A 27827-nucleotide genomic window follows, 5' to 3' on the forward strand; every position below is an offset into this window, starting at 1 on the left:
AAAGCCTAGACGTGCAGAAAATAAAACTAGAATGTGTTTTGTATCTCCTAGGAGGAAATTCTGGGAATACCAATTTCTAAAGAGGTAACAGTTACTTTTCTTACCCAACTGGTTTCTGAAACCATAGGAAAAGGAAGTTTCTCATCATAAAACGTGTTTTTGCGTTTATCGACTGCTCCTGTGGTCTCAAATAGGTTTCTCTGTGAAAATGGGTGTTTCCAAGGGCAAAGAGGATTTTTAAAAAGCAGTCTTATTCTTTGCAGATTGTATTAGTGTGCTGGAGTGTCCATAGGAAAATGCCTGCAGGCTGCTTGGTTTAAAGAGCAGAAATTTATTTCCTCACAGTTCTGAAAGATGGGAAGTCCAAGATCAAGGTCCAACAGGGCTGCGTTTCTGATGAGGACACTCTTTCTGGCTTGCAGATGGCTGTCTTCTCACTATGTCCTCAGTTGGTCTTTCCTCAGTGCAGATTCATCGAAAGGGAGAGGCTGAGACAGAGCAAGCACGTGTGTGTGAGCACAAGCTCAGGTATCAGACCATCAAACCTATTGGATTAGGGCCTCACTGTTATGACCTCATTTAACCTTAATTACCTCTTAAATGCTGTATCTCATCTTTGTAGTCACAGCATTTAGTACAAGATACTTGTACTTATTCGTCAAAAATGTTTTAGTCAAGGAAAGCTTGAATTTGGGGCAGCAGTCATATATATTTCTCTATCTCTGTATCTCCGTATCTATCCATCTATCGATCATCTATCCATCTATCCAACTTACTAAACAAATGTAACTCAGTGAGGTACAAATAAGAAATGGTTATAGTCTCCTCCAAATACTGCCCTTAAAACAGCCATTTTAAATCCCGCCCCCCCCCCACACCCCCACCTCCTGTCACAGATATCTTGTCACATCTGTAGGTTCTATAACTTCTTGGTCAATTTCAGTGATTAAAAATCCATTCAGTCTAGAACTCCAATTTCATATCCAAATAAAAGATTTCTTTTTTCTGTCATCTGCTAGCATGGCGGTTTGAAGGACTGGAAATGGGGGGACGGTACGGCCTTCTCTTTACCTCTTTCCCAATTTCTACCTTGGAGGGAAGAGTGTAGTTTACTTCTGGGCTGTAGGTCCTTCCTTCCTTTTCTGGTTCCTAGCTTCTCCAGGGAGTGGACACGGGGAGGAGCCAGAGGGATAAAAGGGGCCATCATCGTCATCTTCCTCAGGCTGTTTGGCACTCATTGTTGGACCAACACCACCCTGCCATTGGCAATGGTCTCTCCATAGCAGGTATTCAGATACTGGATTTCCAGAGGAGGCACAAATAGGAGTTCTTTAGGGGCCTTCCCAGTCCACAGTGTCTCGTTTAAATTTTTCCAACTCTCCTCAGCTCTTGCACTAAGTGGCATACTCCTGAACTTTTGTTTTTATTGCCGGGGGACTTTTTTTGCCCAGTAGTTAGTTTTGTGTGTGTGTGTTGGTGTGAACATGATGGCACAAGCCCAGCTTTGTGGTACTCACTTGGCCTACCAGAAACTCACATTCTCATCAAAGCAGAAGTGATAGCTGGGCTACACCACAAGCCTTCCTGTTTCTCTGACTGACATTCACCAATTCCTTTTTTCCTGTTCACGTAGACTTTTAGGAAGATGGACTGGCCTGTGTCCTAATTTGAGGTATGAGTAGAAAACGGAGTGCAGGCACCCCCCGACTTTGCAAGTAATTCTCTTACAGCCCTTCTCACTTGGCCTTTTGGAAACGGGTAGGGAAAAGCCACAGTAGAACTTTGTTAAGCCAACAATTTATGACTCCAGTGATTCTCATTTTTTCTCCTCCTTCTCTGGCTTATATGATTTGGGATAATTGTGGTTATTGAGGGGCCAGTGCTGCTGATTTAGTATGTGCAAATACTTACTGCTTCTTTATCTTCAGCTTTGGACCCTGGCTGTCAGTTTTGGGTCAACAGGGAAAGTTCTACATAAGTTCAGGTCACATATCCTCTCTTGAACTTCATTTCACTCTTCTCTTTTGGAGGGTGCTTATAAACCTTGTGTCTTATTTTACGCATATTAGCATACTATGAGATGCAGGACAGCTATTCCCCATTTTGCTGATGAAACTGAGATAGTGACAGGCAATCCAGGACAAATTAACTGAAAACTCTTCTGTGACCACAGTCAACCCTGCACCCCTCCTTGACTGTGTCTGCAAAACGTAGCACCTTTTTCAACTCTGGAACATGGCATTGTTCTTTCGGGCTTACAAGTTTGTCTGCTGGAGAAGCGAACAAAAACCCTTGGAGCTGAAGGCAAACCTCTTTACCCTAGACATGGTGGAGTACCCATCCTTCAAGGTTCCCTCACCTAACACCCAGGTTCCTGCCTTCCCAAGCCCCACAGTGATGAAGGGGCACTGATATTTCATTCTGCATGTGAAATAATAAATCCCTGTTTCCTTGGACCTGACAGTGTTCCTCAACATTTCTTTAATAGGAATTTCCAAAGGACCTGGGAACCTTTATGCTTAAATACAACCCCTTCAGGCCTGCTGAGATGCTCCAGAGTTCTTGCATTGAGCATGCAGGCTACACACTGAGATGCTACCCTGTGTAACTATAAGTTAAGTATAAATGAATTAGTGAGTTAAAAATATAAACAGGGGTGCTGGGCTGGCTTAGTTAGTAGAACATGCAACTCCTGATTTCAGGGTCATGAGTTCAAGTCCTACACTGGGCATGATGCCTACTTAAAAAAATATATATACATATATATATATATATATATATATATATAAAATATAAAAATATATATTTTTATATTTTATATATACATATAAATATATACATATATACACATATATATTTATGTGTGTGTATATATGTGTATATGTATATGTATATTTATATATACACACATATAAACATACTCAGGGGCACCTGGCTGGCTGAGTCAGTATAGCCTGCAACTCTTGATCTTGGGTTATGAGTTCAAGCCCCATGTTGGGCCTAGGGGTTACTTAAAAAAAAAAAACAATAAACAAACAAGCAAAAACATATATGTGTGTGTGTGTGTGTGTGTATGGATTAAACATATATATATGGATTAAACATATATATATGGATTAAACATATATATACACACATATATATACACACATATGTATATATGTGCCTTACATTTGTGCCTTCTCTGGAAATCCGTATCTATATATACACACATATATACATATATACACACATATATATATACACACATATGTATATATTTGTATATATGTGTGTATATATATGTATATGTATATATTTGTATATATACACATATGTATATATGTATATGTATATATTTGTATATATACACATATGTATATATTTGTATATATGTGTGTATATATATGTATATGTGTATATATATATGTGTATATATATGTATATATGTGTGTGTATATATATATATGGATTTCCAGAGAAGGCACAAATGTAAGTTCTTTAGGGGCCTTCCCCATCCCAGTGTCTTGTTTACATTTATATATATTGTACTGCTAGTATATACAAGACCATTGTACTCCTCGCTTAGTTCAGTGATGCTTATCCCCTGGTTTCCCTTCTAATACAGTTAAAAGGGAGAGCAGTAAAAAAGAAAAAAAAAAGCTTATATTTATAGCAAATCTATGTGCCAAGCACTGATAATTATTTATATTCCATACATTTTCTCATTCAATTATCATAAATACCCTATGAGTTGGTATTATTTTCTTTGTTTTACAGACTAATTCAACAAAAGAGGTATAGAGAAGTTAATGAACTGAACTAAGATCACTATTTAGAGGTACTGAATTCAAATTATATACAATGATATTGAAATATAATTGATCTCCAAGCCTGCCCCCGCCCCCCCCCCCAGCACAGAGGAGAAAGATGGAGACATCAAGGTGACCAAGTGGAGGTAGCATGTTGTTATGCGCCAAGGAGAGAAATTATAATCCTTACAATAACATATTTAATATGAATATGCTTTACGTTGCATAGATATTAATAAAACATACTTCTTAGATGGACTTTAACGTTTCAAATTAAACTTCTTCCCCAAAACATGATGTTTCTTGAGGAACTCTCCTTTGCCTTTCTCACTGCTTTTCTTATATCAAATACTGTTTTAGCTGTGATGGGTCATTATACAGTGACCTCCCTGCATTCATGCCCCTCTGCATGTGACACTGCCACACTTCCCATCAAGAGACTGAATTTATCCCTCTGCTCGCTTGAATGCGGGCTGGCCTTATGACTTGCTCTGACCAGTAAAGAGTGGTAGAAACAAGCTTGTACCTGTTCCAAAACTGGGACCCATGAGGCCTTGGCAGCATCTGCCTCTGCCCTGTGGGAGCGCTATTCTGAGAGTGAGTTCAACAAAGGTGCCCAGGATGAAAGCGAGTTTGGAGAGCGAGGATCAGCCAATCCAGCTTTCTCAGCTGAGTGCAGTCACCAGCGCAACCACCAGGTGAATGCACCTTTCTGAAAAATAACGCATTGTTATTTCAGTCTCTAAGTTTTAGGATGCTGGATTCTTCCAAAGCAATAATAGGTTAACCAGACAAAGTGGGATGGACCGGAAGTACAAAGTAATAGATTAATTCAACAGGAATGAGTAGCTAAAGTACAAAGCAATAGATAAATGTAAGAGAAATTAGTATTGTTCCAACAAAACCCAAAGCACATGGCAGTCTTCAGGCCAGGCAGCGGGTGAATGCTGGAAGGGGCAGAGACGAGACTGTCGGTGAAAGCTAGAAAAGCAGGGAGGAGATTGCTCCTGGAGACCAGAGGGCAGAAAGTAGACCAATTAACTCTTGTCTGTGGTACCTTGTAAGGTAGTAAACATACCTAATGAACTCGTTGATCTCACTAATGTCATTTCCATGTAGAACACAGAAAGTAACAATTAGCTTCCTTTAGCTCTCTTTGATGGGAGGTGGCATTTTCTATCGCTGCCATAAAAAATTACAACAAACTCAACAGCTCAAACAGCATACATGTATCATTTTACAGTTCTGTTGAAATCCAGAGGCAGTAAAAATTAAAACCAGATGAGTAAAATAGTATTTAGCTAGAGTTTATTGTGCACAAAAGAATAGCTCATGAACTAGGTCTTCAAATCCAACACTGAGATGAAGCTTAGAGGCAGGATGTCATAGGATGGCTTATAAAGTGAAAATGAGGAAGTTGTTTAATCTTTACAATGACTGACGATCATAATAGAGGTTGATCATGAAGAGAGGCCTCTGAGCCTCTAACTTTCTTTGGACAGGAAGCAGGAGGCAGGCTGAGGGAGATACAAGAATATGGTAGAAGTGACATTATTTGAGACGCAGAGCCTAGATCTGGAAAAGGTGCCATAGCTTCCACAGTCACCCTCTCACCCCTCAAATACTGCTGAGACTACCAGGTATATGAAGAAGCCTGGAATGACGGACTTTGAAGAGCTGAAGAGAGACAACCCGCCCCCACCCCCCCACCCCCATCCAAGCTGCCTCAGTTGAGCTAGCCCCTAGCCAATCTGCCAGATGAATGCAGCTTCCTGAATACAAGCCCAGGCAAGACCAATAGAATAACCACACAACTACCTATAGAGTCATGAAAAATAACAAATCATGTTGTTTTAAACCACTGGATTTGGGTATGGTAGGTTGCTCAGTAGTAGGTAACTAAAATTGTAGTGTAAGTAGCTTCAGTAAGTAGTAAGATACAGCTTTTACTAGCTCACACATTATCTGTTTATATTGTATTTGTATCTCAAAAGACACATTACCTCATTTCCTGAGTAGAGATGGAAAAATATTATCATCATAAAATGCCTTGGATTGATAAGAATTATTTAATGTTTATTGAGTAACCATAAACTATAGTATTATTTTTAAACTAGAATGAAGTGATACTCACCTAATAAAAGTGTTTTGTTTGTTTGTTTTTGTTTACTTCTTATGAAACTTCGCATTGCTGCAAATATACTCTTGGTTTACCCTCTACCTTGTATAGTGTGAGAAGAGTGATTTCCACTAGCTGTGTCACCCTCTAATGAATTCTGAAATAGATAAAGAAGCCATATAAAGAAGGAAAGAAGGAAAGAAGAAAGAAGGAAAGAAAGAAAGAAAGAAAGAAAGAAAGAAAGAAAGAAAGAGAAAGAAAGAAAGAAAGAAACCTTTTTACCTGGACAATAAAGGGACCCTAGTTGAAGAGATAATAATGGAACAGTAAAAACGGTGGTCAGATGGCAATGCTGTCATCTTCATCAAAAAAATCACAAGATGTTCCATGTTTTTTCCGCTAACAATTTGCTTTAGTAAGATTCTGGCACTGTGGAGGATTTACTCATACATTCGTTTGCTTATTTATTTGGCAAATATTTATCAAGTGCTTCTTAATGAACCAGGCATTGTGTTAGATACTGGAGATACAAGAGTTAATGAGACAGTTATGGTTTCTGACTCACAAAGTCAGTGGGGAATAAGGGGGAGGTGGGTAATAGAAACGTACATACACTGTTACAATCCAGTGTGATAGGCCCCAGGACAGGACGCTAGAGTAATAGGATTTTGTTGATTCTTCTTAAAAGTTTCTTTAACTCAATAGCTTCTTTCACTGCACCATAAAACAAAAACAAAAACAAAAACAAACCAAAAAGCCTGCCATTCATTTTTGTAAAATGTTCATTTTTGCAGGGAGCGCTACATCTTGACCTCTCACTTTTCAGGTTTCTGGAGATCTATAAACGCCCTTGGATTATATAGTATGGGGATCCTTATATTGTGTTGGGTCCTGATACTACTGACCCATAAAAGATGCTGCATAATAGAAAGCATTATTCTTTGATTTTCCCTTAGGATTTCCAGCTGATGCCTAAATGGATTTTTTGGAAGAAAGAGTATCTTCAGAGAGCAAAATGAAGACCCTTCTTAATGTAACATGAGAAGCAGTTTCAAATTTCTAAAGCCAGCTTTTCCTCCTGACCCTTTAAATCTACAGCTGGGACTACCAGCCTCATTTTTTATTTTTCAACTGTGTTCCCACACAGACATCTGGAGGATAAAGACCATTGCCCCGTGTATTCACCTTTGTAGACCCAGGAAGCACATAATATATGTTTGTTGAATGGCTCCAAGAATTACTGCAGAAAAATTATCTTTTGATAATTTCCTATTGCGTTTCTGTCTGGCATACCCAAAACGTTGATTTTTAAGCCACTTTAGCCAACCACCAAAATAGGAGAAGAAAAAAACAAGAAAGCATGCCGGTAACTATGCCTAGCTTTTTTTTTTTTTTCTTACTCTTTTACATGTGAAAGATCATTCTAAAACGCTAGCTCAAGAAAAGTAGCTTTTAATTGCTTTACATTATTCATAAGCTTCATTAATGTATAAGGTGTCAGGGACAATATGGTCCAAAAACAAAACTATGAGGGCAACGTATTTTGTCAAATTAAACTTGTAAAAGCCAGCACACTATGCATCATTTCAGTAAGATACCGTTAGGAGAGTGCCAAACAGATACGAGAAAACAAGGACAAGCAAGGAATGGCACCACTCCTGCAGAAATTTACTTCGTCCTAGACAACAGATACTGAAAAGTGATTTTCCAACAAAAGCAGCAGCAGCCCTCAAGAAGGAATTGATAACCCTAGGAGTAAGCTTTCTTCCCTTAACTGCTGCAAAGTTGGACGGCACAGAATCCCTCCTCCTCCCCCCGCCCCCGCCCCCATCTTGGAGCTGAACTTGAGATCCGTGTTTGCTGTAGTTTTTCCGCAGTCAAGGCCTTTTCTCTTACCCCCTTTCAGGTTGCTCTTTACCCTTCTTCCTCTTCTTAGCTAAGGAAACCTAAAGTACAAAGAGAGAAGAGTTGCAGCCCCTTTCTCTCGCCTCCCCCGCCCGCCCCTCTTTCCGTGGCTCCGCACCTTCCCTTCCCCGCCTTCCGGGGGCAGCCCTACTGTGTTCCCTGGCTCCCGCTCCTCCCCTTCTCCACTCCTCCCCTCCGCCCCTCTCCCGGGCTCCTTCATTCTCGCTCCCCTCCCCTCCCCCAGACTGGCTTCCCAGCGCGCTTCCCTTCCCCCGCCTCGGTCCCGCACCCTCCCCTCCCCCCGCCTCCTGCCTTGTGACACAGCCCGGGTCCTCCCGGAGGCGGCGGCAGCAGCAGCAGCAGCGGCAGCAGCAGCAGCAGCAGCGGCCGCGGCAGTAGCCACCACCTCCGCGGGCGCCGCAGCCCCCGGCTCAGCCTCCCCCCGGCCCCGCCGCCGCCGCAGTCATGGCTGCTGACGGGGTGGACGAACGCTCGCCGCTGCTGTCAGCATCCCACTCGGGGAATGTCACTCCCACGGCCCCGCCGTACTTACAGGAAAGCAGCCCCAGAGGTAAGGCCAGCATAGACCTTTCTACTTCGTAAGGAAAAGCCTAGAATGTGAAAGACCAGGGAGCTGTAGCTCCGAGGAGGAGGCGAGCCTCTCACTTGGGCTGGGAGAGAGGGATGCTGACTGTGCCTTCCCAAGCCCGAACCTGCTTGGCTGGGAGCTTCCCCGCAGGGCTTTTGGTGGGGTGGGGTGGGGTGTGAGCGTGAGTGAGTGTGTGTGTGTGTGTGTGTGTGTGTGTGTGTGTGCGCGCGCGCGCGCGCGTGTGTGTATTTCACCGCTTCTCACCCGCTGGGTGTGTGTGGGGAGTGTGTGGTGTGTGTGTGCGTGTGTGGCGCGCGTCCGTCCGCGCGCGCGCGTGTGTGTGTGTGTGTGTGTGTGTATTTCACCACTTCTTGCCCAGGGGTACAGGATGTGACATGAATTTCCCAAGCTGGGCTTTACTGTTTTAGAACAGCCCCTAAGTGCAGCTGGAGGAGGTGCAAATCTTTCACAATCATTCACAAATCCTTTCAGGTTGCTGAGAAACCCCTAGTACTGCTCACCTTGGGATCTGTCCTTGAAAGGGCTTAGCTTGAAAAATGTGCATCTCCTCCTGTTCCCCCACCAGTGCTCTGTTCAATCAGGGAATTGTCTCCCCAAAAGGAATAGAATTAATCAATATTCTTAATATGTCTGAAATTCCTGCCCTTCCCTGTTACTCTTAGTAAGGAGTATGTGTTAGCTTTAATGGTGAATGATGAAGAACAGAAAGGAAGATGTACTATTTTTTTATGCATGTCTGGGTGAGATTGAAATGAACTTACTTCTAAAAGTAACCCAAGTTAATCCTGCATGTATTTCTATTTATTTACTGCTCAAGATGGAATCAGAAACAATTTGATAGCGGTGGGATCTGAAGAAAGAAGTGTGTGGGTGGGGGGAGGTGTTTAGCAAACTATTCAAAGATCTTTGTTCTAAGCCTTGTAGTCGAGTTCTATAGTAGAAAGAAGGTGGAGTCAGGACTTATAGAAAATGGAAGACAAGACTTTAAAAAGCCACTTAGAGTAATGAATGGTCAAATATGGCACTTGCCAACGTAGCTTAAGTGCATCTCTCTTTTTGGCTGAATTTGAGAGGAGTTTAAAAACCCTAGGAGGAGACAGATGTTAATGCCTTTGAAAATATGGGCAGATCATGTTTCTTGTAACACAACTTTTTCTAAGTTCAAGTCTGGAATTGGAGCGGTTGTGGAGCAGGTTCAACTTGTTTAGTGTTTAAAATTTCCACTTAATGAATTACAACAATCTAGATCTTAATCTGCACTTAACAAGAAGCAGGACAGAGGAAAAAGATGTTCAGCTGTGAATAATTCAGTGTGATCAATGAGTTAAGAAATAAGGTGCAAAATGGAGCAGAGACTCACCTACAGAAAAGCCACAAGTCATGTTTGTAGGTCCATGTTAAACTTGCATCAGAGGATACCAGTTGGGGGAATTTCCTTTAATGCACAAATTTGATATTAATATTTTACTCTTAACCTAAATTGGGTGGTCTAGAAGAAGTTTAACCACCTATAAATGAATGTTTCATCAAGTCACCCCTTGAGGCAAAACATTTGCAATTTATTAAAAGACAAACTTTGGAGTTAAGCAACTGTCCTATGACAGATTTTCATGCCCTCTATCTTGCATCTTTGTTTTTGTATTTTTAGCCACAGTGGCGAAATTATTCCACAAAAATAGTCATACTCATGGACCTGCTTGTAGAATTCTGTATCATTTGCCATGTATTTGTTTAATCTGATAAAACCCCTCACATTACAGAAGAAGTTGCAAAGTCCAGTTCAGCCACTGAGAAAAAGAAGTTTCATTCCAGATAACTTAATAACCGAAGAAATTCAATGTATTAAAGAACGAAATTCAACTGAGTAAATTTGAAAGATCTTATTGGCTTGGGGCGCCTGGGTGGCTCAGTCAGTTAAGCATCCGACTTAGGCTCAGGTCATGATCTCACCGTTGGAGAGTTCCAGTTTGAGCCCTGAATGGGGCGCTGTGCTGACAGTGGGGAGCCTGGATCCTGCTTCAGATTCTGTGTCTCCCTCTCTTTCTCCGCCCCTCCCTGCTCATACTTTCTCTCTCTCTCAAAAATAAATAAAGGTTAAAAAAATTGAAGAACTTACTGGCTTCATTTAGTGATTCATGACTCGAGCAGCATCCCACCTAGCAGACAGAAGGGAGCTTCCAAAAGCTGAACAAAATGAAAGACTTCTATAGGCGGAAGGGAGTGGGAACAAGGAAATTATACTGCCAAAAAGTGGAATGGTTGTGGGAAGACCACTTTCCTTTATGGGATGGCAGGGGTCTATCAGGCAGAGGACCTCACTCGTGCTGATCAGGTAGTTCCTGATTCACTTTTAAGATTCCATTTCTGGAAGAGGTCAAAAGTGTAATTAAGTCTCAGTTTGGTGATATGGAGCTGAGCTTAAGTGACTCCATTTTGAGCCTGTTGTCTTGTTTTTAACAATTGATTTAGCTAAAAGCTGTTTCTGCCTTATGGTAGAATATAATTTTTTTTTCTATACCTGGTGGATAAGAAAGATTAGATAATTAGAAACACTAATTTCCTGTGGCATAATACCTAGGAAGCAAGAAACATGAGAAGTGAGAACGTTTTATGTGTTGGCATTTTTGTCAGAATATCTTTTCTTAACTAACAAATAAGCATCTTCATATATATTTTGAGTAATACACAAGATCTGATTCTAGAACACCAGTGCTATTTACCCATTCAGTGATTCACTGGGCAGCATGATGTGCTAGAGACTACTCTAGGTCAACAAGACTGACCAAACCCATCCCCTCTTGGAGCCCATGTTGAAGTGGGCAGAAATAATAAATAAACACAATGGCGAATTATTTGTATTGTAGGAAACACTCTGTTGCTAGACCAGATCTTTTCAGTCTTGAAAGTGGTTGACAAGAATTAGAGTTGAAGGTTGGGATTCAAAATAGAATAGAATGTACTTTTTGATAACGAACTTTGTTTTATGATACCATTCATAATTATGCACTTTTTAAAAAAATAGTTAAGAGCCGTAACTCGTGATTATTTTCTCTAATCGAATCCTTTGCTGTTTGTGTTACCATCTAAGAACAGGAATGTTAGCTCTCACTCCAAGATGAAGTATTCCGTTTTAAGTTGAAAGTTGGTGAAGTGTTTATTTATAGACAGGTTATTGATAATGTAGTGGGAAGCAGTTAGTATTCTGTGTCTGGTTTTAGCGCAGTGAGAATCAGGTCTGGTCTGTGTAATAATCCACCTGGGTTTCTAAGTGGAATGCTTCTAGTGGTCTTTTACCATCAGTATCGGATTCCTGCACAGAGGAGAGGAGCACCTCTCCGGTGATTAGAATACTCCATTTGGTACATGTGTCAGCTTTTGTTAAGGCATAGACATTAAAAGCAAAGACAGGTTTAGGCTCATTTGAAAAAAAATATTGGAAGAAATACCACAAAACTTACATAATTTGACTATATTTAATTGATTTCTTTATACATCTGCTATTTTTATAAGTAGGATATAGCAAGAGAATATGACCTTTATATTTATAGACGAGACTCTGTGAAAAATGGTTTATATTTGGGATTGCCTAATTATCCATGCATTGAATAGGGAATGTGCTTATCTACTTCACTATAATTTTAAAGGAATTGTTATGAGAGACAGTTCATTTACTTAGTTTATTTCTGTCATTCATTCAGCAAATAAATATTTGAGTACTAGCTAAGTTCTGTGATAGGATGGGAAAAACAGATATGGCCCCTCTTCTAGTGGGGGATATTGAGACATCAATTACATAGTCATTTGAACAAATTCAAAGTGCAGTGGGGATAAGGACAGTGCCTGAAATTTATCCAGTGCAATGAAATTATATAATAAAAAGACTTAACCTGGTTAGGAAGACAGGGAAGGCTTTCCTGAGACTTTATTGAGACTTTGGTCTCCAAGTTGAGTGTGGGGAAAGGGGGATTGGAAACACATTCTAGACTAAGAAAACATTCTGTTATAAAAGCCTTCAGGAGGATGGAGTATGATGAGTACAAGGAACTGGAAGAAGGCTGGTGTGGCTAATGTGGAAGCTAACAGGGAATACACTGCAAAATGGGATTGGAGAAGTGGGTATGGTTAATGTTCTCCAAAGACCCTTCTCGCCCTCCAAAGAGCTATGCTTTTTGATATTCAAGTCCTTGGATAGTTCCTCTCCTCCTTGAATCTGGACTGACCGTGTGGTTCAATTTTGATGTATAGGATAAAGCAGAAGAGAACTGAATGACTTCAGAGACAAGGTCACAAGAGGTGTTGCAGCTTTTGCCTTGGTCTCTTATAAAACGTACCCTGAAGAAAGTAACTTGTCTTGTAAGAATTTGAATACAGTGAGACTGCCATGCTTTAAGGAACCCCTGACTACACATGTGGGGAGACTACATGGGGGGAGGGATGCTTGACCAGCCCTCAGACATGTGAGTGAAGAAGCCATCTTGGATGCCCAGCCCAGTTGAGCCTTCAGATGACTCCAACTCAAGCCAAATTCTTATTGTAGCTGTATGATAGATTCTAGATGATTACTATCCAGCTCAAGCTGAACAATCCACAGAATCATGAAAGGTAGTATTAAACTGTTGTTTTAAACCACTAAGTTTTGGGGTGATTTGTTTTGCAGCAACAGACAGCCAGAGCAATTAAGTATTGCTCAGTCCATGCAGGCTATTATTGGTCATGTTGAGAAATTTTGCCTTCAACGAAGGGATGATCTGGTTACATCTTTATTATTATTATTATTATTATTATTATTATTACTATTACATATTTATCATCATATCATCATCATGATTATTTAAATGGAAATACAATTGACACACAACGTGACATTCATTTTAGGTGTAGAACACAGTGACTGGGACGTATGTTATGCTGTGCTCACCACAAGTATAGCTACCGTCTGTCAGTATACAACTCTCTTACAGTACCATTGACTATATTCTCTATGATGTGCCTTTTATCCATGGGACTTATTCATTTAATAATTGGAAATCTGTATCTTCCACTCCACGTTCTCCAATTTGCCCAACCTCCAACCCTCCTACCCCCTCCTACCTCCTCCCTCTGACCACCATCAGTGTGTTCTCTGTATTTATGGATCTGTTTTTGCTATTTGTTTGTTTTGTTTTTTAGATTCCATACATATGTGAGGTATTTGTCTTTCTCTGTGTTTTTTTTTTAAGTTTTTTTAAAAAACTGATTGAGAGAGAGATAACTGGGAAGGGGCAGAGAGAGGGGAATAAAGAGAATCCCAAGCCGGCTCCACACTGTTAGCACAGAGCCCTATGTGGGGTTCGATCCCATGAACCGTGAGATCATGACCGGAACTGAAATCAAGAGTCAGATGCTTAACTGACCGAACCACCCAGGCACCCCTGTCTTTTTATTTTTAAGTAGGCTCTGCACCCAGTGCAGAGCCCAATGTGGGGCTCAAACTCATACAACCCTGTGATAAAGACTTGAGTTGAGATCAAGAGCTGGACGCTTAACTGACTGAGCTATCCGGGTGCCCCTGTCTTTCTCTGTCGTATTTTACTTAGCATAATACCTTTTTGGTCTATTCATGTTGTCATAAATGGCAGCATCTTGTTCTTTTTTATGGCGGAGTAATATTCCTGTGTGTGTGTTTGTGTGTGTGTGTGTGTGTGTGTGTGTGTATATACACACATTGCATCTTCTTTATCCATTCCTGTGTTGATGGACTCTTAGGTTGCTTCCACATCTTGGCTATCATAAATAATGCTGCAGTATACATAGGGGTGCATATATCTTTTTCAATTAGTGTTTTTGTTTTCTTGGGGTAAATACTCAGTAGTGAAATACTGGATCATATGCCATTTCTATTTTTAATTTTTTGAGAAGCCTTCATAGTGTTTTCTACAGTGGATGCACCAGTTTGCATTCTCACCAACAGTGTAATGAAGAACGTTCCTTTTTTCTCCACATCCTTGCCAACACTGTTGTTTCTTGTGTTATTGATTTTAGCCATTCTGACAGGTGTGAGATGATATCTCATTGTAGTTTTGATTTGCATTTCTCTAATGCCTAGTGATGTTGAGCAGCTTTTCATGGTTTGGTTGGCCATCTGTATGTCTTCTTTGGAGAAATCTCTATTCTATTTTTATTATTTTTAAATCACTCTATTTCTAGAGTAGAAAATGAGTGACAGTGGAGCGAGAGTCAATGAGGATCCATGGCTTGAGTGGCCACTGAAATGATTCAGGCAGATCAGTTATGCTGTGATGATAGCTTGGACTCGGGTGGTGGAGGTGGAGACAAGATGATGTTAAGGAAGTAAATTAAAGACAACTTGATGGTAGATTGGCTGAGAGGGTGAGAAGGAGGTGGCAAGAATATCTCCCAGAGTTCTGGTGTCCACAGCCTGGTGTGATTGCCTACACTGAGAGATCCCCAGAAGAGCATCAGTTTTTGGGAAACACAGGTCATGAGCTTACTTTTAGACATGATACATTTAAGATGGTTTCAAATATCCAAGAAGAGATGTCAGATAGGCAATTGGATCTACAGGTGTAGAGCTGAGAAATGAGGCCTGGGTTAAAAAACACAAAATTGTGTTATTTGTGTATTGGTGACAGCCAAGTACATGGATGTTGATTCAGAACTTCCCGAGGCCCCACCAGTGTGCCATGCAATGTGCTGAGATAGAACATACGTGTGTTAAGATATTGGTTATCATCAGTCCTTGGAACAGCAGAAGGCTTTAGGCCAGAGGCCTCCATCTCTGAGTACCTATAAAAATATTGTCGTGTTGTCTGTGTACCAAAATGCACAAAAGTTTGGGAGACTATCTATGAGACCACTTAGGGAGAAAAAAAACAAAGTAAAAAGAGGAGAGAGCCTAGGGTAAAGCTTTGAGATACTCCGACATTCAGTGACTAGTTAGAGGAAGATGAACCTCCGAGAAGACTGATAAGTAGCTTCCAGGCAGGTAGGAGGAAAACCCAAAGACTCTCATATCACAGAATCAAGGGGAAGAGAACACTTCAAGAAAGGAGTAGTCGAACATGTCCAAAGCTGCAAGAAAGAACAAATAGATAAGGGCTAAAAATGTCTTTTGAACTTAGTGTCATGGAGGTCATTAGTAACCTCAGTGATAATTGTTTATACGTGTTTATATTCAAGTCCTTTTTAAAGAATTGAAAAATTATTCATTTCCACCTGATCTAATATTCTAATGTACATTTATTTTAATTGTAAGATCCCTTCAAGGTGACTTAACTTCAGGGAAGAGGCCAATTCTTTATTCTGAAACACACATAGATTTCGTATGAAATGTAAGTAGACGTTGTCATTTCCTTTTCGCCTTTGTTTCACTTTTTAAAAACGTGTACATTTGAAATTGCTTGAGGAAATGTTTTCAGTGACTAGAAAATAAATTCACTTCTGGGTCAAGAGATAAGTTATTTACTATGTAACCCCTGCATTCCTCACTTAGAAATTGTATAGTAAGTAAGGTATGTTTTTAGTGGTCTTCTGTCCTCTACCTGCAGAAATCTGAAGTTAGAAATGGTGCCTCAGTTTAAAGTGGGGCAAAGTCTTATTTCACTTAGAACTATGTTCTGTTCCAGCCTAGAGTTTTATTGAGTGTCTGAGTTCAGGCTGCTATCACAGAATACCATACACTGGGTGGCTGAAACACCACATTTCTTTCTCACAGTTCTGGAGGTTGGGAGGTCCAAGATCCAAGTGCCAATAGGTTTAGCATCTGGTGAGAGCTGAGAGTGTCTTCAGGTTGCAGAGTGCTGACTTCTTGTATCCTCCTCACATGATGGAAAGAGTGCACGAGAACTCACTCTCCGCTTCCTTTCGTAACAGCGCTAGCCTCATGCATGAGGGTTTCGCCGTTATGGCCTAATTACCTCCCAAAGGCCCCACCTCCTAATACCATCACACTGGGGGTGAGAGATTCAACACGAATTTTGAGGGGGCGTAAACATTCAGTCCGGTGCGCTGAATTAGAGTTCTCGAGTATATGTGGGCAGTCTGTTACATTTCTGAACCTCCTCGCATCCTTGCGGAGTTTGGGGTTGGCTGTGGATTGGCAGGAGAAGGTGAGGCAGACCCGGAGACCCGCACCATACAAGTGACCCACTGTAAGGTTAGCGGCTGGACCACACACCCCGTGAAGGCCTCCCCCGGGGGTGTGCACCGGCTGTGGTATGGAGCAAGTAGGGTCTTGCTGAAGCTGATTTTGTGATAGGCTAAAACTAACGCCACCTATAGGAGGACGATTTCAGACTGGTTCTTGGATCACAAGCTGCTTCGCTGAGGCCACATCCTTATGAAGGGAAAATGGAGCCCAGACGTCGGTGAAGTGTATCTGCTTCCGGTTTTCCAGTATTGCGGCAAGCCCATTTCTTATTACAATCCTTTCCCACCGTTTGGCAGGCATCCGTCTCCATGATTCTTTTATTCTATTTTATAATGCCCACACTTCCTCCTGGCTCTAGCCAGCATCTTTAGTACATTAATCAAGACGTGTTTCATTCAGTCAGTCATCCTTTCAAATATTTGAGTGCCTATTGTACTGTCCCAGATGCCTGGGAGCTTATGTTCCAGTGAGAGATACATACAGTGAGCACTATAATTTCAGAGAGTGAAGAAAATAAAGCAGGGTATGAGGATGGAGAGTTAACTGCATGGGGAGTGTCTCTGATTGCTTCAGGAAAGATACCTCAGACATGACAGTTGCTCAGAGACCTGAAAAATTAGTTGAAATCAACCATTAGAAGACAGGGGAGAAGTGTGCAAGTTGAAACATGCTGTTTGCAAACAAGGAGGGCGGTGGGTTACAGCGTGGTGTCTAAGGGGAAGTGTAGCGGAAGGGATTAGGGGACTGGACCAGGGAAGACAAGGAGGGTTTGTAGGTCACTGTCAGAGATATGGTTGCATTCCGAGGGTAATGGCAAACCGTGGAGGGGTTGGAGCAAAGGAGAAACGTGAAATGCTTTACTTTTTAAGAAAATCGGGGCATCTGAGTGGCTGTCAGTTGAGCATCCGACTTTGGCTCAGGTCATGATCTTGTATTTCATGAGGTCAAGCCCCACGTCGGGCTTGCTGCTGTCAGCACGGAGCCCGCTTTGGATCCTCTGTCCCTATCTCTCTCTGCCCCTCCCCCACTCACACTCTGTGTCAAAAATAAACATCAAAAAAAGAAAGAGAATCATCGTGGTTGGGATGTGGGGAGTGGATTACTGGGGGGAAAATAAGAAGACACTGAATAAGACATGGCACTAATCAGGAGGCTGTTCATGTGGGCTAGGTAAGAGGTCTGAACCAGGGTGGAGGTGACAGAAGGAAGCAGTGAGACGTGGTTGGATTCAGGGCATATTTAAGCATAGAGCAGCAGGACTTGCCAACGGACTGAGTCAGTGGAAGGAAAGGAATCACAAATCTCCAAAAATGACCCAAGCAACTAGGAAACTCTGCTTTTATCTAAGGTGGACAAACAGGAGAAGAAGTTGTGTTATGTGGGGGCAGGGGGAAGGACAGTGGAAATCAATATTCTGTTTTATTTTATTTTATATTTTAAAAATGTTTATTTTGAGAGAGAGGAAGCGAGTGTACACACACAAGTGGGGGAGGGGCAGAGAGAGAGAGAGGAAGAGAGAATCCGAAGCAGGCTCCAAGCTTTCAGCGCAGAGCCCTATGGCAGAACCCAAGGCGGGGCTCGATTCTATGACCATGAGATCATGACCTGGGCCAAAATCAAGAATCTGATGCTCCACTGACTGAGCCCCCTGGGTACCCCTCAATACTCTGTTTTAGAAGCATTGAGTTTGAAATACCTTCACTCCTCACTCAGTTGGGGGTGTCGAGTAGGCAGTGGATGAGCAAGTCTGGGATATGAGGACACATCAGGGCTAGAGAGTAAATTTCATTCAGCAATTATTTATCATCTGTATGATAACACATCACTGTGGTGAGAGGTGATGCTGTGAATTTCCCATTCATTTCCAAGGACTTTGCATATGGTTTTCAGGAATGTCAAATGTTTAGGGTATAACATTGTTAAAATCTTGAAAGATTGGCAGATGGATACAGATGTTAGCCAGACGAATACAGATGTTAGAGAGGCGAGTTAGCCAGATGGATGTTCATTAACTATCTTTGAGGGCAATAAGCAACTATCTGGGAAGTGATCCAAATGGGGAAAAGCAGACAACATTGGATATAGTTTTGTGCTCAGCTGTTTTGTGTTTCAGTTTTGTAAGGATGAGGAGATGTTGTATACACTGGGAGGGATATCCCTCTAATAGCTCTTAAAAGGGAATACATTCTTCCTGTTGTTTTCTGTTCTTCTGAGAGGACTTCTCTACTTTTGGGGGTGGGGGGAATGTATTAGCGTTTGTGTTGCTTTGGCACTTTTCCAGATTCTTTCCTTTTCCCGATTGCTGTTGTAAAGTGAATTTTTTTTTTTTTTTCCGTAAGACTAAAAACAATGTGACAAAGGAATGGAAAGCATGGCTTCTCTTCCTGGCCTTCATGTCAGTTTCTCAAGCACTGGATATCTAAATCCCTTTATAATCTCAGAGATGATCTCACTACCAGGTATGGTTTAGCCTGTGGGACTTGATGCTTGAGTTCTTTCTGCCAGTGGCTAGCTGCTGACCTGAGAATAGTTATTTGACATCTCTGTGCCTCAGTTTCCTAAATGAGAAGGCGTGGTTTAGTATATTTCCTTTTGCTTTTCTATTCTATGACACAGTTGTTCTTGGTAAGCAATCTGGATACACCTACGAGAATAGATCTATAACTTTGAAATATAGGTGGTTATCTTATCTCACTCTTTCACTTCCAATGTCCCTCTTTCACCTAAGTTCCTACTCTATTACTCTCTGAAAATTGGAAAGATATTATATTAAAGAGTATTACATAGCTCTTTTAAGCATTGGAAGTCCAACTAACGTGCAATATATTATTCTGTAGAAAGTATTTGTATGTGCCACAGGACGGTTAGGGCATTCTATCAAAGCATCTATTTCTAAAGGTAATGGCAAAATCCTTCTTCTTCCAAGTTGAAATATTTAACCTTGGTAGATTCATAATAGGGATTTTAAAACAGTGTATAAGAAAGTTTCTAATTGTTCAACATTTGAACATGTGGTTTCTACAGAGGGAGAATTCGGGGGAAGGTATGTTATAAGTTGAAATCTTATAGTGTTAGAGATTAAAGTACTAAGATTCACAGTCCAGAAGAAAAGAAACACAGGGTGAGAATAGTGAGTAGATTTAAGGTGAGAAGACTTTCATAAACACCCGAGTTGTTATTACTCTTAGGCCATAGGATGTTTCCCTAAAAAACACTGATATCTACTGAGCTGTGTGAATTCTACCAATTAATACAAAACTATTTCAGAAATTTCTAAGAAAACCATTTTCAGATTTACAGAATTCAGGGATCCTGTTCTGTTGGTTCTCTGTACAGAATACTTTGCCATGCTCAACAAAACGGTGTTTGTATTTGCCACCAGTCCTAAATGAAGATGTAGGTTATTACTAAAACTATTAGACATGCCTGAATACAAGATGACCTAAGTGGAAGCCATACGGTCTTTTATGACCTAGTCTCAGAAGTCAAATATAGTGTCACTTTCTGCCATGCTGTATTGGTAAGAGCAGTTAGAAACCACCTGGATTTAAGATGAAGAAACATAGACTTCACCTCTCAACGGGAGGAGTGTCCAAAAGTTGCAGGCATGTTGTAAAGCCACCACAGAAACAAGCATGGGATAGCCACGGACTGGAAGACCATGCAGCTAGGAAAGAAATGAGGAAATTCTCCATTCCATTATGGGAAGATTGCTGTGATATACAGTGGCTATACCCTCTATTGGCTATAATGAGGAACTTTGTCTCCTGGATTAACTTCTGGCTTTTGTTAGCAATCTCTGTATTTTGAAATGAAATTTAGTTAACCCATGGGGTAAAGATATCTGAACACTAGAATTTAAGGGACTTATTCACTAAATATCTTTATACACTTAGTGTATGCTTAAAAAATAAGCACTGGTTTTAGGAGGTTCATCTCACTCCAAATATGTGTCTGATTTTTTGCGTAGATTTACGGAGAATGAATCAGGTCAGGAAACAAATCGCAGTTTTTGAAATACAAGTCAGCACAGACACTGTAGTTGATCAAGTGGAGGAAGCAAATGTGGCTTATTCACTGTCAATACTTGAAGAGAGCACTAGTACCACGGATGAGAGGCATTAATAGAATGAGGCAGGAATATTGCCTTAAGAGAAACAGAGAAATCAGGGCAAAAAGCTTTTGTCGTCCAGGAATTGGTCATTGGCAGGTCACTGGGCACTTCTTGCCAGCACCTCCAGTTAGGAGGCAGTGTTCTGATACAGCCCGAACGCCTGAGACCACGGAGGGAGAGGAAAACGACAGATTAATAGCTCGTAGTGGAATTCAGTACACATCATCAGCTGCTGTAGAAGAAGGCCTGGTTTGTCGTTGCCTGGGACCTGCCGTGGGCACCACATAAACTCTTACAAGCAATGCTGGAGGCATTAGGATGCAGATTGATCTTGGTTCCAAGCTGATATTACAACCACACTCAACAACGTGTGGCTCTTCTAGAGCTGCTGCGGAGGGAGGGGTTAATGGTAACAGGATAGAGAAAGGTTGCAGTATTGGAGGAAAGCCAAATTGTGCTAGAGTGAGTCCACTGCTACCCTCCTCTCCCCTCTGCCCACCCTGCACCCCTGACCCTCGCTCTGCCTTAGTCAGATTTAGATGCCTTCTTCTGTGCTCGAGAAGCCCCCGCACACATCCTTATCAGAGCGCTTACCGCACCAAGTTGTACTTCAGTTTCACTGCCTGTTTCCATGTTAAGAACATGAGCTCTTTGACCTCTGGAACCTGTCTCATTCCCCATGGTGTCCCTGACGGGCATCTAGCACTGTGCCTGGTACATAATGGATGCTTGTGACCCACTGAATGCTCACTAACTCCTGGGAACCCACTGTAGAGTGCCTGACTGGCTGCTACTTTTCTCCTGGGTATTGCTGAAGGCCTCTTGACTTTGTCTGGCATCACAACTTATAGCGGAGCTTCCTATCACACGTCCGCAGTCACAACACTAGGATTTCCCCGGAGGAGCAGTTCGACTTAGAAAATAAGCAAACTGATGTAGTAGGTGTGGGCATGCACATTTCTTATGATAAATTCACCCCAACTTCCTAACTCCCTAAGCTTTTGATTCTTCTCCTGCACCATGCTGGAGGGATGTTCTGACACCACAGTGCCATGAAAGGTAAGGCCAAGTCTCACCAACAGACAAGTAAACTGATAGAGAGCTACTTGCAGCCTTAAAACAAACATGGAACCCAGAACATCTGACGAGCACACCCGTATGATTAAATTTGGCTCAGCTCAGTGTTATATTCCATCCTCTTTGGTTTAACACCCTTAAGAATTCCCCCCACACATATTCTCCAAGTTTCTGGCAGTATATATCTTCAAAACCTTGCAAGTCTCTTGATGTATAGGCTGCTTCTTCCTGAGTCACGCTTTCTACTTGTACCTCCTGGAACATGTTGAGATCTGAGCTTCGTTACGTGTCTTGAGACAACAACAGATGAGAATGCATCTTCAGGAGAATGACTGTCCACTTGTGAGACAACTACTTCAGGGGAGGTTGGGGCAGTGTTCCTGTCAAGGAAGGCTCATCTCTTCAGACTCGGAGGAAGAGTTGCTTTCCACTCACCAGGGAGGCTCACAGTAACTCAGGGATTCATATTCTCAGCTCTGTTTGGCGACAACCAGATGGCCCATTCCGTGTTTCCGAGGTCCACTCCTTTGCAGTCAATGCCCCAGCTTTCACGTGACAGCTTGGTAAGGCTGTGAATTCATGTGGTGTTCTAATTTTGCAGTCTACACAATTAAATTTGTGTTTGATTTCCAGCAGTATAAGCCCTGTGACAATTAGAGACAGGTGATACTTTCAGGGCTACGATAGAAGTGCTCCGACCATGACTTGAGCTGAGAGTTTCAAGACCTGAGCTGCTCGTTTTCTTTCTGTAAAGGCTCCCAATGTATTCAGGGGAATCCATCCCACGTCACAATCCATATAGTAGTTGTTACGGCCATAATGGTCAATTGAAGGAGCCACAAACATCACAGTCATCTTCAGGGGATAATCTGATTCATCAGGATGCCACTGCAAGCCACCAATTAGTATCATACCGTGTCCCACTGGTAGAGGAGCTCAACACTGCTTTTGAGCCCAAGGCAGGACCAAACCATTTCTTCAATCCCGTTTTTGAGGGTCAGTTTCCTGGGATTATTCTTGGCATGAATAGTTAGGAGCTGAAGAGAGACACCACAGAAGAGAATATAATTAGGTATGGATTTTTAATTTTTTTTTTTTCAACGTTTATTTATCCTTGGGACAGAGAGAGACAGAGCATGAACGGGGGAGGGGCAGAGAGAGAGGGAGACACAGAATCGGAAACAGGCTCCAGGCTCTGAGCCATCAGCCCAGAGCCCGACGCGGGGCTCGAACTCCCGGACCGCGAGATCGTGACCTGGCTGAAGTCGGACGCCCAACCGACTGCGCCACCCAGGCGCCCCAGGTATGGATTTTTAATTGTTAATTAGGTATGAAGTTGTGAAAATACTATTCCGAGGTGTCAAGTAGGCATCGAACGCAGGAAATACCTACCACAGAGTCTAGGGCTGAGAGAACAGAGGGAAGGGATTGGAATTAGTAAAATGTAATAATTTAGAGGCGGGGTCCTGCAGAAATGAAACAGGACTTCTGAGAGACACGGGCCACTTGGAGCTGATGCCTCTGAGCTCTGGAGAAAGACTTCATGCCCCCGAGGAAAGGGCTGCAAGTCCCTTCTTCCTCCAACCATCCAGGCTTCCTTTATCGCCTCCTGTTTACAGAATACAGCCTGCAGCCAGCTGGCAAAACCACGCTATCGTTTGCAGAGTTCCAGCGCCAGCATGACAAAGCAGAGAAGGGGAGATTTGGAGCAAAGAGTCAGTAACCTAATAAGTAGCACATTTACCTTCCATTCTGACTTCAGCCAAATGGATCCATGGCTCTGCAAGAACCCAAGAGTCTCCCGGAATAGTTTTATTCCTTTGGTTTCACAGAAGGGAGGAACACAAGCTGGTCTTCCCTTTCTGGGTGCTGAACTGGACTGGAGAGATTTTACCCGAGAAGCAGAGATAACCCATACCAGCCAGGCTCACGCCCTCCCTGATGCATATTCTCCCCAAGGATCCTAAGGAGGGGAAAAACCAGCCAGGCTTGATCCTTTATATTTTTCTTGCTCATCTGGTGGGTTTACAGAATAATAATGGTTCCTTTGGAGTGTTTCAGGAAGACCATCACATGTGCCTTGTGATCCATATTCTTTGATATCGTCTCTCTTAAGAGTCTGTTTTTCTATGAAGTTTTTATTACCATGAATGGATTCTTTTTCATACTCTGTGCTATTTTTTTATTTTCCCTGTCTTCCCTCTCCTTCTCTACTTCCTCTTTAGCTCAGATCTGATTCTTGTCTAGGTGTTTCTACGGAATCCTCAGTAGTTCTTACGTTTTCTGCCTGTATGAAATGATTGAGCGAAAGAGACAACTGTTACCTTGGAGAAACCTCTGGGAGAGAAGTCCGCTCCTGACTTTTCTGAAGGCTGTATAAAAATCCATTCAAAAGTTAGAATCTCTAGGCTGCAGTTTTCTCTCCCATGAGATGAAGAAATTAGACAGTGTAATTCCTAATATTGCTTGATTTTCTAACATGGTACAACTCTGGAACTTTGAGAGAGTTTTCAGGATTGGGGACTACTGGTCTAACAAATACTGTTCACATGGAAGGGAGAAAAAAAGATTTTTCACTTAGGCAAACCCCATAGAGAAAATGACCGTTGTTTAAGTAGTAAGACTCTTCTGGGTGCCTGGGTAGCTTAGTTGGTTGAGTGTCTGACTTCGGCTTAGGTCATGATCTCCCGGTTCGTGGGTTCGAGCCCCACATCGGACTCTGTGCTGACAGCTCAAAGCCTGGAGGCGCTTCGAATTCTGTCTCCCTCTCTCTCTCTCTGCTCTTCCCCTGCTTGTGTTCTCTCTCTCTCTCTCTCTCTCTCTCAAAAATAAATAAACTTAACAGCAAATAAGTAACAAGACTCTTCCACAATGAAGACTTTTTGTGACTCTCAATATCTAATGATCCTGAGTTCTGAGATTACAGTGGACTTTTTATCCAGGGCAGAAATTTGAAATAGATATGATAGTTGTCATCTGTTGACTTTTAAAGTGAAAAGAGGACAAACAATCTACATTGCCAATTACTGCGGGTTTACTAACTGTGGAATTTATCTCTGGAGTTAAAAGTCCCTTGGGGCGCCTGGGTGGCTCAGTCGGTTAAGTGTCCAACTTTGGCTCAGGTCATGATCTCACGGTTTGTGAGTTCGAGCCCTGCGTCGGGCTCTGTGCTGACAGCTCAGAGCCTGGAGCCTGCTTCTGATTCTGTGTCTCCCTCTCTCTGTGCCCCTCTCCGACTCATGCTCTGTCTCTGTCTCGGAAATAAATAAACATTAAAAAATTTTTTTAAAAAACTCCCTTACAAAAGGAGATGGAGTTGGAGGTGAAGGTTTTCTTGGGGCCAAAGTACAAGACATATCTCTATGTCAGCTTAGGGCTGAGGTCAGGGACAGAAGATTGAGACAATAAGCCTGGAAGCACTGTTTTGTGGAGCAATTAGGCTGCAGCATCTGTCGTTCTATTGATCTCTTGGATTGATTCCATCTAGCTGGTGGGCCAGGCCAATGGCCCCTGACTACCTCACCTCCGTCAGTATATGATTTGGAGGGTATTCTGTGTAGAAGAGACCCTTTTTTTAGTGAAGCTTATTCATGTGTTAGCACCCCAGGTCCTCTTCAAGGAGAGCAGCAGTAATATACTTAGTGTTGTTTTCCCAAGAGAAATAGATGTGTCTCATAAATTTCAGTGATTCACTCGTCCATCCATCCATCCGTCCGCACAGTGAATATTCAGTGAGCATCTATCCTAGACCAGGCACTGTGCAGGTGCTGGTGAATCAGTCCCGGACAAGCCAGATATGCCTCTGTCCTCATGGAGCTTACAGCCTCTCCCATCTTAAATTTCTGATCCTCGCTTGTTCTTCTTTTCCTCTCCTTCTACTTCTCAAGCCTCCAAAAGATTCAAGCATATTTTTGTCATAATTGGAAGCTTTCTTTTTTCAACAGGTTAAAAATTACATAGTACAAATCTTAGCGAAAACAGTCACAGGGGTTTGTTGACCGTGATGTACTTTAAATGCTTTTTTAAGGTCCCCTATTGGGATTTTTAGATTCCTTTGAGCGAAGCCTTTGCCCTATTGGAGTAGATGGGCTTTGCTGGCCTTTTATGTGCACTGCAGTGTGCAGCTGCCTCCCTCACCCTCAGTACACTTGTTTCCTCTGTGAAATTTTCTTGTCTTTGAATTTCTTTTCTGTCATACTGCATAAGATGGAGACCGGAAATCATGGGAGAACTGCTTCATGTGACTTTATAACTCAAGAAAAAGGCAAGAGAGGAAATTGCTTTTAATAATAATGCTAATAATTATGAAGAACAATATTTATTATTAAGCACCAGGCAGTTTGTCTAGCATTTCTAGTGAGGTATGTATTCAGTTTCCCAGAACAATATCTTCTTTATTGAAAGCTGAGAAAAGAATCTGCAAATTGTGAGGGCTGCGACGTGTATATTTGACTCATTGTTCCTTTAACCCATTTTTTTCTTGATTAATACCTTACAAGTCACTCTGGATCAACCTCAAATTCTTTCAAAGATTTAAAGCTATTTTTATAATGTAAGACATCTATAGCTTCTTTTCAAGTTCAGTATTTGGCGATGTTCTGGCATAAGCCTTCCAGAAACGTATTGTCATTTCAAAGTGGCCCTTTTCAGAGCCTTGACTGCTGCAGAAATTCAGCTTATTATGAATCCTTTAAATGAATAACACTTATTGCTAGTCATTTGCTCGTTAAAAAACATCTATATGATAAACCTCAAGGGTGCCAGGTGGTGATATGTGGATTTTAAACATACCATAGTGTGCTATGCTTTAAAAATACCACAGAGTTCAGAATCTAATTCAGTGGGTAGAAATCTCTACTTCAAAAATGGCTCTTTTCATGATTAGCTTTTGCGATTGTATTTTATAGTATCACAGAAGCCTCTTGAAATATCAGATCTCTTTAGTGGGGCTTCAAACACGAATCGTGTGTTGAGGTGTAGGCCTTTCTAGATGTCCTAAGATACTACCTTTCCTTAAAAGGGCCTCCTATGCCTATAATTGAGGCAGCTACAGAGTGGGGTTAGGCAGTCCCTTTAGAAATCTCATTCCAGAGTAGTATATCTATATTCTTTTTCTTAAATTTCTACAACAAATATATACTTCTGGTAGATGAGCATAGTTCTGAAATTGTGCCGCTACCCTTTACCCAATCAGGCAATCTTAGGACTCTTAAACTGTGTGTGTGTGTGTGTGTGTGTGTGTGTGTGTGTGTGGTATGTGTGTGTGCACGTATTCTGAGAATTTTCAAACACACACAAAAGTAGATAGAACAAAATGACCTTCTATGTTACTATATTTTTACTCATTATCAACATTTTGCTTATCTTGTTTCATCTATTAACCCATTTTTTTCTTAGGGCATTTAAACTAAGTTCCAGATGTATTTTTTACCCATAAATACGTAAGCGCATTTCCTAGATTTTTTTTATTTAAAACAATTTTTTTTAATGTTTATATATTTTTGAGAGAGAGACAGAGCGTGAGCAGATGAGAGGCAGAGAGAGAGGGAGACACAGAATCTGAAACAGGCTCCGGGCTCTGGACTGTTAGCACAGAGCCTGACTCAGGGCTTGAACCCATGAACCAACCGTGAGATCATGACCTGAGCCAAAGTCGGACACTTAACTGACTGAGCCACCCAGGTGCCCCGTTTTTAACGTTAAAAATTTGAGATAAAAAAATGTTAAGTGTATTTTTATTTTTGTTTTGTGTCTGAAATTAGCATTGTTCCATTCCAACTGGCTTTGTTCCATGTTGATAAGTTCAGTTTTCCTAGGTTCACTTTTGTGTCTCCTTAAACTGCCACCAAAGCTATTTTGTTCTTGTCACGGCCAGCAGTTGTATAGTGGTCCCTTTATAAACACTGCATGGCAACTGCATAGTTTATGTGTATGCATAAGTGATTTTAAACCTTTCTCTCATTGACTATTTCTCTTTGTTGGTAATCAGATCATTAGTTGTAAGATCCTCACTTTAGGCATGAATCATCCCTTTCCTGTTACAAGCTCTGTGACTTATGAGG

At 41.7% G+C, this 27827-nt stretch overlaps 1 protein-coding gene across 1 annotated transcript in view; it reads left to right on the forward strand.

Moving 5' to 3' along the window:
- The first annotated feature begins 8131 nt into the window (after window positions 1-8131).
- Window positions 8132-27827, forward strand: part of PIP4P2 (phosphatidylinositol-4,5-bisphosphate 4-phosphatase 2) — a 54183-nt gene continuing 34487 nt past the window's right edge. The window contains exon 1 of the mRNA XM_030304327.1: window positions 8132-8386. Within this exon, the coding sequence (XP_030160187.1) occupies window positions 8281-8386 (106 nt within the window). The 5' untranslated portion in view covers window positions 8132-8280. The remainder of the gene's footprint in view (window positions 8387-27827) is intronic.

This window comes from Lynx canadensis, chromosome F2 (genome assembly GCF_007474595.2).
Source record: "Lynx canadensis isolate LIC74 chromosome F2, mLynCan4.pri.v2, whole genome shotgun sequence".
Taxonomy (NCBI): Eukaryota; Metazoa; Chordata; class Mammalia; order Carnivora; family Felidae; genus Lynx; species Lynx canadensis.